This window comes from Mus caroli, chromosome 10 (genome assembly GCF_900094665.2).
Source record: "Mus caroli chromosome 10, CAROLI_EIJ_v1.1, whole genome shotgun sequence".
In the NCBI taxonomy this organism is placed as follows: domain Eukaryota; kingdom Metazoa; phylum Chordata; class Mammalia; order Rodentia; family Muridae; genus Mus; species Mus caroli.
In genome coordinates this window covers 75,296,023-75,309,794 of record NC_034579.1, presented here as the reverse complement: position 1 = coordinate 75,309,794, position 13,772 = coordinate 75,296,023, and the positions used below count along the sequence as shown (strand labels likewise).

The 13,772-nt window shown below is 56.2% G+C and overlaps 1 protein-coding gene across 3 annotated transcripts in view; it reads right to left on the bottom strand.

Annotated features, from left to right (window-relative positions):
* Pip5k1c (phosphatidylinositol-4-phosphate 5-kinase type 1 gamma) overlaps positions 1 to 13,772 on the bottom strand; it is a 27,361-nt gene that overhangs the window by 10,615 nt on the left and 2,974 nt on the right. For all 3 annotated transcript variants that reach the window (XM_021173792.2, XM_021173790.1, XM_021173791.1), the window contains exons 2-7: positions 4,724 to 4,755; positions 4,145 to 4,237; positions 3,629 to 3,759; positions 3,049 to 3,166; positions 1,852 to 2,004; positions 374 to 673 (exon numbers count right to left, since the gene is read on the bottom strand). In XM_021173792.2, coding sequence (XP_021029451.1) covers positions 374 to 673; positions 1,852 to 2,004; positions 3,049 to 3,166; positions 3,629 to 3,759; positions 4,145 to 4,237; positions 4,724 to 4,755 — 827 coding nt within the window. The remainder of the gene's footprint in view (positions 1 to 373; positions 674 to 1,851; positions 2,005 to 3,048; positions 3,167 to 3,628; positions 3,760 to 4,144; positions 4,238 to 4,723; positions 4,756 to 13,772) is intronic.

Here is a 13,772-nt window from a genome sequence, read left to right as displayed (position 1 = left end):
CACATGAAGGCCAAGCTGCACCCCTGCTACAAATGAGCGGGGAGGCCTAGGTCCAGCCTTTCTGTGCTCTTTGCTTGGTGGTTCAGACTCTGAGAGTCCAGGTTAGTAGATTCTGTTGGTCTTCCTGTGGAGTTCAAATCCTTGTTTCTTTTTGTGTGGCGCTGGGGACGGAGGCCAGGCCAGCCCCTTGCTGCCTACCCCAGGCCCCCATCAGCATTTTCTATATGGGGACAGGTTAACTTGCCCACGCTTTGACCCTAGCCTGAGTGGTCCTCCTGCCTCAGCTTCCCACGCGCTGGGACAATAGGAATCACCAGTGCGAACTGTTCCGCTCCTGAGCATGCATGGCAGCCCTCGTGAGAGCAGAGCTTACCAGGCAGTCTCGCTGCAGCGTCTTGACCAGGGCGCCGAAGGTGTCGGAGTCCAGCAGCAGCCCCTCGGGCATGTCCTGCATGAAGTCCAGGTCCTTGTAGGTGGGCAGGCTCTTCTCCTTCTCCTTCTTGCTGGCCCTGCGCTTGTACGTGGAGCCCTTGAGGTCGAACTTAAGGTGCATCTTGACGACACGGGGCAGCACATTGTTCATGACCACCACACGGATGTTCTTGCCACCAGACTGCACGCAGTACAGCCCGTAGAACTTGGGCAGCAGCGTCCGTGGGTTCTGGTTGAGATTCTGTAGGGTGAGAGGACAAGGAGCCATTGTACGGTGGCTGGTGGCTGCTGTGGATGACCAAGGTCCAGCTTGATCCTCCGATCTCAGAAAAGTGTGTGTGTGGGGGGTGGTAACTTCCCAACTGCCCACCTGCACTCCACCCCCAGACCCTCTGTGGGGCTCTAGGCGGGGCTCTACCCCAACCTTCTCATCTTATTTTTTGTTTTTTGATTTTTGGTTGGCTTTTGGTTTTTGAAGTCAGGGTCTCTCTGTGTAGCCCTGGCTGTCCTGGAACTCAGATCTGCCAAGTGCCGGGAATGAAGACATGTGTGCCACCACCATCTGGCTCTGTTCTAGTTGTTTTTATTTCATGTCCATGAGTATTGGCCTACATGTGTGAATATGCACACTGTGTCTGCTGCCCGGAGGCCAGGGCTAGGGGCAGCTGCGAGCCTACGTTGGGTGTTGAAAACTGAGACCAGGTCCTCTGTGAAAGCAGCTGGTACTCTAGCCACTGGGTTCCCTCTTTAGTTCCTATTAACACTTTTTCGTTTGTTTCTCTGGTTTGCAGACAGGGTGTCAGTCTGCAGTTGCCCTGTCTCATCAGCGCACCCTGCATATGACTGTATGGCATGACACACATGGAGAAGTCGGAAACCACATCTTTCCTCATCCTGTGTTTTCCTGGAATGATGCAGTTCAGTGTATCAGGTGGGGGACAGGCGCCTTTCCCTCTGGGCTGTCCTTGGCCGAAGCTTGGGCCTGTAGTCTCCCTGTGCTCTCTGAAGGCCAGAATTGTCATCCCATCCCCAGCACACAGTCACTGCTCCTGAGCTCAGGACATCTGGGGTCCCACCTGGGCATCATTCAGTGGATGAATGATGCTTCCAAGGTCTGTGCTGAGCTACGCAGGGTGGTCACACCTGACCCTCTTGGTTCATCCCAGCTGGGACTGGAGGTCTGGCCCTGTGAAGCGGAGGAAGCCCTGCACTGCTGGCCTTTCATAAGAGGTCTGTGCCTATGGCTCACTGCATCCCTGGCCCTCATGCGCCCGAGGAGATGCTGCTGTGGGCCCAAGGGGTGTGGCAGGGTGGGAGGACAGAGGTGGGCCTTCCTGCACCCTTCCCCATGCTGGGACTGGTGAGAAGGTTCTAGAAGCCCAGCTCCTGCTCTTGCACCCGCCCACCCCTGCCACGCACCATGTAGTAGCCAGGCAGCAGCTTCTGCAGGAACTCTGCCTCCTTGTGCATGACAGTCTTGATGATGAACTCGTCGTCGCTGGTGACGTAGAAGACAGAGCCGCTGGCCCCAGGGTTGGAGAGCTCAATGAGTGGCTCATTGCACAGGGAGTACTGCAGGGCAGAGGCGGGAGCAACGACGTGAGGGGTGTGGCCTGTCTGCCCCCCCCCCCCCACGTAAGCGCACTGTTACAGAGTGTGATGGGCTCAGGCATGTTCCCATGTGACGAGCCTCCAGCCTCCCTTCAGCTGCTACGGACACGTGCTTTGAGGAATGCTCCATAAATGGGTGACAGTGGGTACATTTCTCTCCTTCCTACCTACGCCCTACCTGGACCCTCTGTGTGGTAGCCGCAACTCAGCAGCCATCTTGGGTCACGGGCACCTTCCGAGCATAGGCTATCAGCATGCTGGCCCTCAGCCCATGGCCATTTCCCTTCCCCACTTCTTGACAGCTGACATTCATGTGTCATCTCTGTACGTCACTCTTCCCCACACTCCAGGTGGGGATGCTGATGGGTAGGGACACATGTCTAAGCCATGTCGCACCCGTTCCCCAGCCAGGCCATCTGTCTGTCCTTCCTCTACCCACTGTGGTGAGCCATATATATCTTTGAGAGGCAGGGACGCCCACACCTGGCTGCGTTCCTCTCCTGCACTGCTGCCTGCGTGGCATCATGGTCACTGCGTGATACGGGACCCTCCTGGGAACTGACCGAGGTGCCTGCCCTGTGTCTGGGCCCCTAGTTCACTTCCCCCCAGGACTTTGTGACCAAGATGCCCGAGCTGCACTTTCTAGATGAATCCACAGCCTCCTGGAAACTGTGACCAACTCAACAGGAGCTAGCAAACAAGGACCAGAAAAAGCACAACAGGGCAGGCTGCTGTGAGGAGGCCCACAGCAGCAGGGTGAAGCAGATCCCATGGCCAAAGACTTGGTCCCCAGTGTGTGCTCTTGGGTGATGGTGTAGCCGAGGAAATGTGAGGTCACAGGGAGGTGTGTCCTTAAAGGGGTCATGGGCCTCCATCTCTCTGTTCTGTGCATCAGAACCCAGTAGAACCGCCCACTCCTGCCCCTGGGAGGTGGTGTACAACTCTTGTTTTCAGGCTTCAGCCTGGGGAAGCCTGTTACCTGGTGATGCTGATGGCTACACTTACCAAATAGTCATCTGGACGGATGCCAAAGAGCTCCCGGAAGTAGCGGAAGGCAACAGGTGCATAGGTCTTGAAGCGGAAATCCTGGAAGTGGTGGGCAGGGGTGAGGTTGCTCCCTTCACTGCAGAGGAGGACGCAGGGGGATAGCTGTGAGGACAGTGGCTTTTTTGGGTGCCTCCCCTCTTGTCCCATACACAACCGCACACACAACGTGGGGTCGCCGCTTAGTGAGGATATTGTGACTTGCTTCAGGAGACGCACTAACCATCATCCCTTGAATACGCATGAGCATGGGGATGTCAGAGGTCAACACCTCGCCACCGAATTTTCTGAAGGAGATTGCCCATGTGGCCATGAATTCTCTGCCTTCCTTGCACTGAGGTTAGAGACAATCACCAGGCCGGGCTTGTGGGGCCAGAACCACAGGCAGCTACACTCATGGGACCAGCTTTGGCCAAGGAGCAAGTGGGCGGGCACCATGTGTGTCTCCTTCCTTCCTGCTGCTCAAATACTTGTAGGCAGGGGCACAGGGAGCCTTGCTGGTGACAGATGGCGCACTCAGAATGCAGCCATGAGGGCCTACCTGGGGAAGAAGATGCTCTCCACCACGTAGAAGTCCTGCATGAGCACGTCCCGCTCCGGCTTCGAGCTCAGGTTGCCCACCGTGTACCCGATCCCCAGCTGGATGGCACCCTTCAGGGTGGACGAGGTGGTCTATGGGGAGGGTTGGTGGCATCAGGACCCTGGAGGCCTCTCTGTGCTGTGCAGCACACACACACACACACACACACACACACACACACACACACACACGGTACTGCACTGAGAATATCCATCTGCATCTGTCCAGCTAACAGCCACCTTTCACAGCCACACACGGCAGGGGCTCCACAACAGAAGTGAACTGGGGGTGTGGGGGGCAGGGCTCAGAGGGGATAGCTATGTCTCATGGGGGTGGGGAGACACAATGTCACATTCATGATGGCTGACACTCTTAGCAGACCGTACAGTGCTGCTTCTCACACCAACATCCATGCAGGGAGGCTGAGGGCCAGTCATGGGGGCTTCCCTTCCCAGCCCCCACACCTGTCTCGGCTACCTTCTTATATGTAGTTTCTCCGGATGCATCCACGCCTCGGTGGCCCAGCTTCTTCCCATGGCCAGGGCCTGGCTGCCCTGTCACCAAGGGGGCCTGGGGAACAGGGACCAAAAACAGTTTGGGAAGGTAGCCAGAAGGTTCTGTAAGTGCAGAAGCAGAGGGCTTGGGAGGCAGAAGAAGGCTGCTGTGCTGTGGGGCTGGGGGGTCACCAGGGCCAAGCTGCCTGTGCTTCTGTACACTTGCCACTAGGGGGCACGCTGCTCCCAGGAACCCAGATTATCTATCCCCCAATGTCATCCTCCGGACACTAGAGCCTAGCTCCCCTCTCCTCACAGCTCTGCAGGCTCTGGGGTGTCCCTGGGACCCTCTCCTTCTGAGGGCCCGAGGAAAAACTGTCCTACCATGGACTCGGGACTCTCAGGCCCCAAGCTGTGGTGTCTAAGGCCCTGCCTCCTGCAGTGCGGATGATGGCACCAGCCCCCTGCCCCCAACAGTTTTGGGGTCCAGAGAAGTGCTCTGCACAGCCTCAGGACACACAGCAGCGCGTCAGCCCATGCCTCCTCAGACAGGGGGACTCACCTCTGCAAGGCCAGCCTTCTTCTGGGTCACACCTGGGGGCAAGGGGGACACAATCAGCACGGAGCCCAGAGGCCAGGCCAGGCCTCCCTCATCCTTCTCCAGTTTGCTTCTTGTTTTGCTTGTTTGGTTTGGTTTGGTCAGACAGGGTTTCTCTGTGTATCCCTGGCTGTCCTGGAACTCGCTCTGTAGACCAGGCTGGCCTCGGAGTCAGAGATCCTCCTGTCTCTACCTCCTGAGGGCTGGAATTAAAGGTATGCGCCATCACGGCTGGCTGTGCCTTTGGTTTTGAGTCAGGGTCTGTTACTGAGCCTAGGGCTCATGGTTCTTAGGCTGCTTGGCATCTGTTAAACACAGCAATCCTCCTGCCTCCATCTCCCCAGTGATGGGGTAACAGCTGTGCAGGTCACTCAGCTTTCTACCTGGTGCTAGGGNGTCNCNCTTNNTTTGTTTTTTTTTTTTTTTTTTTTTTTTATGATTTACTTATTTTATTTATAGAGTACACTGTAGCTGTCTTCAGACACACCAGAAAGAAGAGGGCGTCAGATCCCATTGTAGAAGGTTGTGAGCCATCCCACGGTTACTGGGAATTGAACTCAGGACCTCTGGAAGAGCGGCCAGTGCTCTTAACTGCTGAGCCATCTCTCCAGCCCCTCAAACTTGGCTCTTCACACTTGTGCAGTAAGCCCTTTATTCACTGAGCCATCCCTGTTTCAGGCTGTGTGCCTGTGCACCGGGGTGACTTCCTCCCCTGCTCTGTGGTGGTAGAGGGGGAGGGGTAATTTCATCCCCACCCCAGGTTCATTGAGGTTCCTGGATCACAGACCACACACAGATCACAGGTGACTGTCTGTGTGGATTTCAAACCTAGCACTGGGTGGACTGTGATGCTGTTGACCCAGGGACCGAGGACCATAGGTGGCATCACAAAAGGTTCTAGAAGCCACCCTGGTATTTGCCTTGGCCTCTCTGTAGTGAACAGTCTGTGGTTCTGTGTCTGGGACCAAGAGATGACCCTTGGGGAGGTAAGTGTTCACACCCCCTGTGGGCCATGGAGGCGTGACCCGAGTCACTGAAGAGACAGCGGCAGGAACCGGGCTTGTGGGAGACACTCGTGGACAGAAAGATGGGTGTTGCAATGAGGGTGACTCTGTCTCCTCTCCTGATGTCACTAACAGTTCCTCAGGGGAGGTAGGGGTTGTGAGCCAAGGGACGGAGGCTCCCAGTGCACAGGATGGGCCTGGAACAGATGCCCAGCACAGGGGGATGCAGGACCACAACCTCAGGACATTGATCCTGCCCCTGACAGGAGATGGGGACGGACCATGGCGGCTGTATAAGGTGCTGGTGAGTAACCCTTCAGCCACTGCGATGGCACGGCTCTATCAGCTGACCCGTGTCTGCCTCTACACTGGAACAAGCTGCATCTGGGGCACGGAGATCAAGGACCAGGAGAGCAGGAGGTTGGCTGAACCGTGGCAGAAGGTCTAGAACTTGTGCAAGGCATTCTGAGGTCCCAAGTCACCTGCTCCCCGTGTAGCCAAGCATGGACCCCAGCATGGACCATGGGCTCTGACCTCACTGGCTGAAACATGGGAGTTAAGACAGACCCTGGAGATGCGGCCAGGAGTGGGGACAGGGACACTCAGGGGCCCTGACACAGCTCAGACACTCTCCTCCCAGCCAATTGTCTTCTGAGCAAGCAGCCCCGTTTTCCAGGAAATTATGTTTAAAAATAGTCAGGGAGGAGGGGAGGCGGGGGCACCAGCTGGCTACGGGTGCGGTGCGTGAGGCCCAGGCAGCCCACGTCTGCCGGCAGCACCCAGGCAAGTGGTGACGATACCCCTCAAGCTTCAGGCCAATGTCTGCTGCTGCACGGCTGGGTGACCTCGGGTGAGTCTGAATCTCTCTATAGCGAGTTTCTCCTGGGGAGGTTGGAAGCTGTGTCCCCATCATCCCAAGCACCTGTCACATGGGCTGCAACTGCCTGGGGACACAACCCAGGTCACTCCATCTGTAAAACGGGCTATGCCCATCACCTGCAGACATTTCTTACAGGTGATCCTAGAGTGACAGGAACGGGGCGGGGGGGGGGGGCAGAGAGGTCTGGGCACAGGAAAAAGGAAAGGGGCTGGAAAGGACAGGAAACAGAAACTACAGCCAGGGAGATCACAGGCCCTTGACCCTGCCGCCACTCTGCCTCAGAGAGCAAGGCCTGGGGCCAGCAGAGGTGGGGGCTATCCATGAGCTCACTCTAGCCTGCTAACTGGGTTATACTGAGACTTCCTTTCCTGCTGCCTCCCTGATTCCCTCCTCTCCGCCTCCTCAAGCCAACACAGGCCCCTGCCCTAATCCATCCTGCCCCGGCACAGCTGTGTTCTCCATAGCTCCTTCTGGCAGACTCCTGTAAGGTTTGCCCACTGCTGAGCGAGACCCTCACACATCCCCCACACGGCCACACTGCTCAACTGTGATGGGCCCGGTGGCTGATGGCTCCCATGCTGCATGTACAGGGAAGGAGACACCCTCTAAATAGAGAGCTGGCACACGATCCCACTTCTGGCCACCCAAGAGAGGCATCACACATCCCATCGGAATCTGTGTAGGTGCACACACGAGTGTGGTGTGGGGCTTCCGCATTGGAGATGCCTGTTACGCAGCAGCAGCAGCAGCAGCAGCAGCGGACTGAGACGTGGTGGCTGTGCGAAGACCTCAAAAAGGAAGCGAATGTTCTGCTGCTCTCATACTCCACAGTGCATCCTTGTCCCAGGGACCCACACACTGGAGCAACACGCAGCCAAGAACAGGAGGGAGGCCTGACACAGGGGACCCAAACAAGAAAGCCATACAGTATCCATGACAGGTCATACCCAGGGTGGGAGAACACAGAAGGGAACGCATGTGTTTGTTGGCGGATGCCTTAAGCAGAGAAGACCTTCTCTGAGGGATGTGATGTTCTGGAACTGTGTAGATTACCTGGCTGCATAATCTGAAGATCACACAGGTGTGTATATCTTAAACAAGTGATCCCTACAGTCTACCAATTATAGCTCAAGATCCCAAAATCAAAATGTAGACGTAAGTGTCCACAATGATAAACACATCACTATTAGCGCAGGCCTCATGGGACCTGCAGACTCCATCTGTCACAGAGCTTGGTCCCTGGCCTCTGAGTGGCCAGGATCAGGGTGCTGTATCCAAGCTTCACAGACACCTACCAACTTCCCCTTCCATATGCTCACAGCCTGCGGACCCAGCAGGTGATGGCCCCAGCAGCAGGTCCCCATTTGGACCCCGCCCCCACCTCTGCAGTGTGTGAGGGGACAGGCCAGGGGCTCGCTCCAAGCTTGAGAGAGAAAACTCAGCTTCCTGAACAACAACAAACAGGTCCAGAAGGCGGCCGGCCACATCACCATGCTCCTAGTCTGTCACCCTGGAACCATTGCGGAGCTGGGGACACCTGTGGGCATGCAGCATATTTGTGGGGTTTACTGATCTTTCTGCTATAGTCAATTTAAGGGACCTCAGGGTCGTCTGAGTGATCTAGTCCCATGTGAAGAACAACCTGACCCACGTGGGCCTCTGAAACCTTGCACCGGAAACAAACTGCTGAAGAGGGACTGGATACTATGCATTCCAGAGACACTGCAGGGCACGCACCGCACCCTGGCCTCTGGCCTCAGAACTGCAGAAAGAGAAAGAAAGAAGAAGAGATGGAGGAGGCTGAGAGGGAAGAGGAGGGGGAGGTGGGGAGGAGGAGGAAGAGGGGGAGGACAAGAGGAGGCAGAGGTCACCAAGGCTACACAGCATCACTGCAGCAACACCAACAGCAATGCTGGGCTGTGGCAGGCTGGTCATCCCTGCACAGGAAGTATAGGTCGTGGAACCAGGAGACCATCTATGCCATACAATTAAGAAGGGCCATCCCCAGCGACATAATGTCTCCTAAGGCAGCTGTGGGGTACCCGTAGATGACCACCTTGCCCTGGTAAGCAGGATGCCACATGGCTGTGTGCACTCTGTCAGGCACTTGCAGAAAAACTGGATCCTAGCAGCTGAAGTCGGCACTCTGGGACACAATGGGACAGGCCACAGAAAGAATCTGCCAAGTCCTGGAAGAGCAACAGCCCTGCCTGAGAGCTCCCGCTCTCTGTGGGTTAATCTTTATCACACACCAGGGATAACAGGCCAGCACTGGACCCTTGGACTCCATGGCCCCAGAGTGTTGTCCCAATGCACCTGACAGCTCAGACAGGCAGAAATGAAGAACTCAGGCATGGTGCCTCACAACTGCCATCTCAGCACCCGAGATGACGAGGCAGGGCTGACGAGGTTCAGGCCAGCCTGGGCTACAGAGGAAGACGGTGCTTCCTGTGGTGTGTGGGCAACAGGAGGATGTTGAAACAGGGTCTCACCCACCCAGCCTGCACAGATGCCTGCCCCCAGACCCTCAGTTAATGTTCTCAAGAAAACTGTTTCAGTGGTGGGTGGAGCGCTGAATGCTGAGAGGCCTGGAAGCCAGACCACAGCCTAAATCACGGGATGGGCTGTGGGAGAGACAGGACCAAGGTCCACTGCTGCCTGGGGTGCAGAGGCTCCCAGTCCAAATAACCCATTCCCCAGAGGTCCTTGCATTTCTGATAACTCCTTCCGCCAGGGTGTTTCATTCTGGCTTAGGCAGAGCCTACATATGACTGGGCCTTCCCAGGTGCCTGGGCCACGTGTGCTGTCCCTTCATGGCCCAAGCCAGAATGTCTGCCCACAGTATCTTTGCACAGCTAGTTCCATTCCTGGCTCTGGCAGCCAACACCTCTGTGCTGGCGGCTGCTATCGCTTAGGGCTCAGGGACAACAGACCAACATGGTCCTTCCTTCCTGTCCAGTCCCTTTCTCCTGAGACTGTTCCCTCTGCTCACCTATCTTCTAAACCTCAGTCCAGCATGAACCATGGCAGAAGTCAGGGCCACCCCTCACTGGCGTCACTGGTTCCCCTCAGGGACCACTCAGAGGGGATGGCCCTGCCCATACAGCACGCCGACTTTGAGGTCATTTAGAGGCACAGCTCACGCAAAACACGTGGCTCCTGGACTCCTTGCTCCTGGCAGCCCTCCTCTGTCATCCTGGCTCTCAGGAGGCTGAGACAGGAGGATTGGGAGTTTGAGACCAGCCTGAGCTATGCAGGGAGACCCTGTCTAAAACATAAAGACAGTGGACAGTCACAGCAATGGGCTGGGGAGATGGCTCGATAGTTAAAGCACTGGCTGCTCTTCCAGAGGGCCTGGGTTCAATGTCTAACATCCACACGATGGCTAGCAACCACCTGTATCTTCGGTTCCAGGAGATCTGGCACACCACATACTGGCACCACGGTAACTATAAGCCCATGCGGACATGCGCGTGCGTTCACACACACACACACACACACACACACACACACACACACACACGTACACACACATGCACACACACATATACACACAAACAGCGAGCGGCTTCCTTATGCCTACTGTGCCTGTGCTCAGAAGAGAGGCCACACAAGCCAGAGAGAGGGCTCAGTGGGTGAAGGTGCTTGCTACCAAGCTGGACGGCCTGAGTTCAAACCTGAGGACCACATGGTAGAAAGAGAAAAGTGGTTCTGGCAAGGTGACCACTGACCTTGCCACCCTCAGGGCACCACCCCCACACACGTAAGACAGACACATATGTAACATTAAGGACTAAAAACAGCCACTACTGTCAGTGAAGCTAGTCACAGGAAGCCACCTGCAGCCGGCAGGGAAGGAGAAGTACTGGTGGCTGTGGGCGAGCCTGACTTGTCCCCAGTCAGACACACGGTTTCTCTGTGACTCAGCGAGTCCACCCTCAGGCAGCCACCAGGGGAAGTGAAAAGCCCAATCCACCCAAATTCTGTGCACAGTCCCTGTGGGACTTTCCGAAAACAACCAACACAAGGAAACATGGACATCTGTCCAGGAGGAACAGTACACCAGGGCGTCTTGTCCCCATTTGGAGTATTACTCAGCCATGAACAGGAGTGAGGCTCTTACAAGTCCAAACTGTGGAGGGACATGAAGGACATGGGACTCGGTGAGGGACCAGGACATAAAGGCCACATCCTGTGGGCTCCCAGACAGGGAGTGGACTCGTGTGTGCCAGGAGGTGCTGAGAAATGGGTGGAGTGTTGGAAGGTTCTGGAATGAGACTGCGCAGTTTTGATACAGTGCCACTGAGGCCAGCAGGGGAAGGTGCAAAGGCCTGAGGACCCACGTCCAGTGCCCAGAGCCCACATAAAGGCAGAGGAGAGGAGGGACCGCAGCTCATGCCTTGGCACATGCAGGGTTGGCTGTAGTGCGGACTGATGGACAGACAGACGGACGGTGGGGTGATGACTGAGTGCAACACAAGCTTCGACTCCACACCTGAGTGCTGCAGCCGTAGGTGTGAACTCCACCTAGACTTCAGAGAGGCTGAATAAAGCTGGCAGCCTCTCTCACACATCTCCAACAGCTTTAATGCGGCAGGTGGATGACCTGGAAGCACCCAGAGACAACCATTTGCAGCCTCCTGACTGGGCAGGCCTGGGCTCTGTGCAGGGCTGGGCAGGGCAGCACTTCCTCCCCTCAGCCCGCCCGCTGTCCCGGGAACACTCGTCACCTCTTTGGAACTAGAGAGGAAAGGAAGTCACGAGGTGGTGGCGGTTGAGAGAGGTGGGGGCAGCCATACACACCGCAGGCCCTCAGGAGCTGCTGGAGGCCAGCAGTGCAGGAGTCTGGCAGGGCAGCAGGGTGGGGTGTGACCCCACTGTCCTTGTTTTCCAGGGTGACTGTCCCACCTACCCATCACACAAGACAAACCCTGTGCTTCCCTGTCGGTCAGCTCTGGGAGGTAAACAGGAAGCCAGGCCAGGCCGGGCCACCAGGCCACCCACGGTCCTACAGGTCCTCACACTGTTCAGTGCCAGTGGTGAGAGAAGGCTCCACAGTCTGTCCCAAAGAGCTGAACGTCGGGCAAGGCGACCCCACCGAAGTCTCAGGCAGAGGGCCCCACTGTGCCCCACCAGGACACGTGACCCAGAGGTTGTGACCCCCAAAAGCACAGTGCCTACTGCACAGAATTCCTGGTTAGTTTTCTTGTGTCCCCAGCCTGGCTACAAGACACCCCCAACCCCCAGCTCAGAAAACAACAGGCAAAAAGGCGGGATGGGCTGAGGCTGAGTGGACAGGGTACTCTCCCAGCATGCACCAGGATCTGAACGCCATCCTCAACGTCACATGACCCGGGCACACAGCTGGTGACAGGTACCCCAGCACCCAGGAGATGAAGGAAAGAGAACTGGTAGTTTCAGATCATCCTATACTAAACAGTGAGTTTGAGGCCAGCTGGGCTACATAAGGCAATAACAAAAATAAAAGGTGGGGACAGAGACGATTAAGAAACTGGAGAATTTCTGACTATGATGTCAAACCAGGAAGCTGTTAACAGTCAGATGGACACTTTTGACAACAGAAGAACTAAAATTTGCTGATGGTCAATAGTTGCCAGAAGAGAGATGTGACGCAAGGGGTGTCACAGGTGAAAGGGAAGGGTCTACAATATACAAAGAGCTCCTACAACCCAACAAAAGACTGCACAACTGGAAACAGAAAAGATAGTTTCCAGAACATGAGGCCCAAGTTGTGTTTAGCATAGGACCAAAGGCAGCTGCATCCAAGGTGAGTAAGAAAAATGACCAGGGAGCTCAGACAGGAGCAGGCGATGGTGAAAGGGCCATAGTGGGAAAAAGCTTCCAAAACAAACAAAAACCAGTTCACAGAATCAGCTGTGGTGGCCGCAGCTGAGCTCCTGCCACCCAGCCTGCCCACTGAGCCCACCGGTCCCCTCATCCCAGGAGGCTCAGCCTCTATCAGATCTCTGACCAGGGTCGACCTGGATATGGTGAGCCCCCTGGACTCCAGCACCCTCAGAGGGCTAGCGACTCAGTCCAAGCTTGCTCAGTGCACATGTGCGTCTCTACCTGGTGCAGCCACTGTAGGCTGGGGAGCCACTGCCACTGTTGGGAGTCAAGAACCCCGAAGGCCTGTGACAGCGAAGGGTCTGCTCAGCTCTGCATGGCGCTACAGCCTGCGATGCTACAGCTCACTCCCAGCTCGGCATAATCCTGTGGCAGGGTCTTCACCTGCATGGTGACTGGGCGCGGGGATGACACTCGGCCCAGTAACAGAACAGTCAGGAGCCAGTAGCTGACTCGTGGTCCATTCAGACCCAGCAGACTCTTCTCCCACCTTCCCACACTCACTCATTTTCAAGGGACACAGCTTCCTATGACCAATGCCGATGTGCCCTTAATCGCACCCAGACCGCCACATCCAGGGTCCCCAAGCCTGCAGCACATACACAGACAGCTCAGGGCTCTGAGCAGGCTGGGATCCAAATCCTCTGTAAGCAAGCACCCCAGGCTAGCCCCTGGCCGTCAAAGCCTCTAGCCCACCAGGCACAGTAGAAGCTCAGGAAAAGTCAACACTGGACCAGCAAAATGGCTCAGTGAGTGAGGGGCTTGCTGCCAAGCCTGAGCAGCTCAATTCTATCCCCAGGACTCTAAGGTAGGAGAGGACTGACTCCTTTGAGCATGTAGCCAAGGCTAACCTTCAATTCCTGATGTTCAGGCCTCCACCTCCCTAGTGCTGGAATGACAGGTGTTGTCCACCACAGCTGGCTTACATGGCACTGGGGCCGAGCCCAGGGACACGAATGCCTGAGGCCCAGGCAGATATTCCTTGTGAGGTCCTAGCTTAATGTCACCTTGATGATAGCTGGCCCTTATCTAATGGGCTCCTGAGTCTGACAAATATCTTCCGAGGGAAGCAGACTGAGTCTGCGTGCGTCTGTGTGACCAACAGTCCTACTACAGCTGCCCAGCTCCACAATTGAACAAGGAGGCAGCCAAGGCACACTGTGGGATGATGGGCATGACCCATGTGCTGATAAAACTTTATTGACAGCCGGGCGTGGTGGCNCACGCCTTTAATCCCAGCACTCGGGAGGCAGAGGCAGGC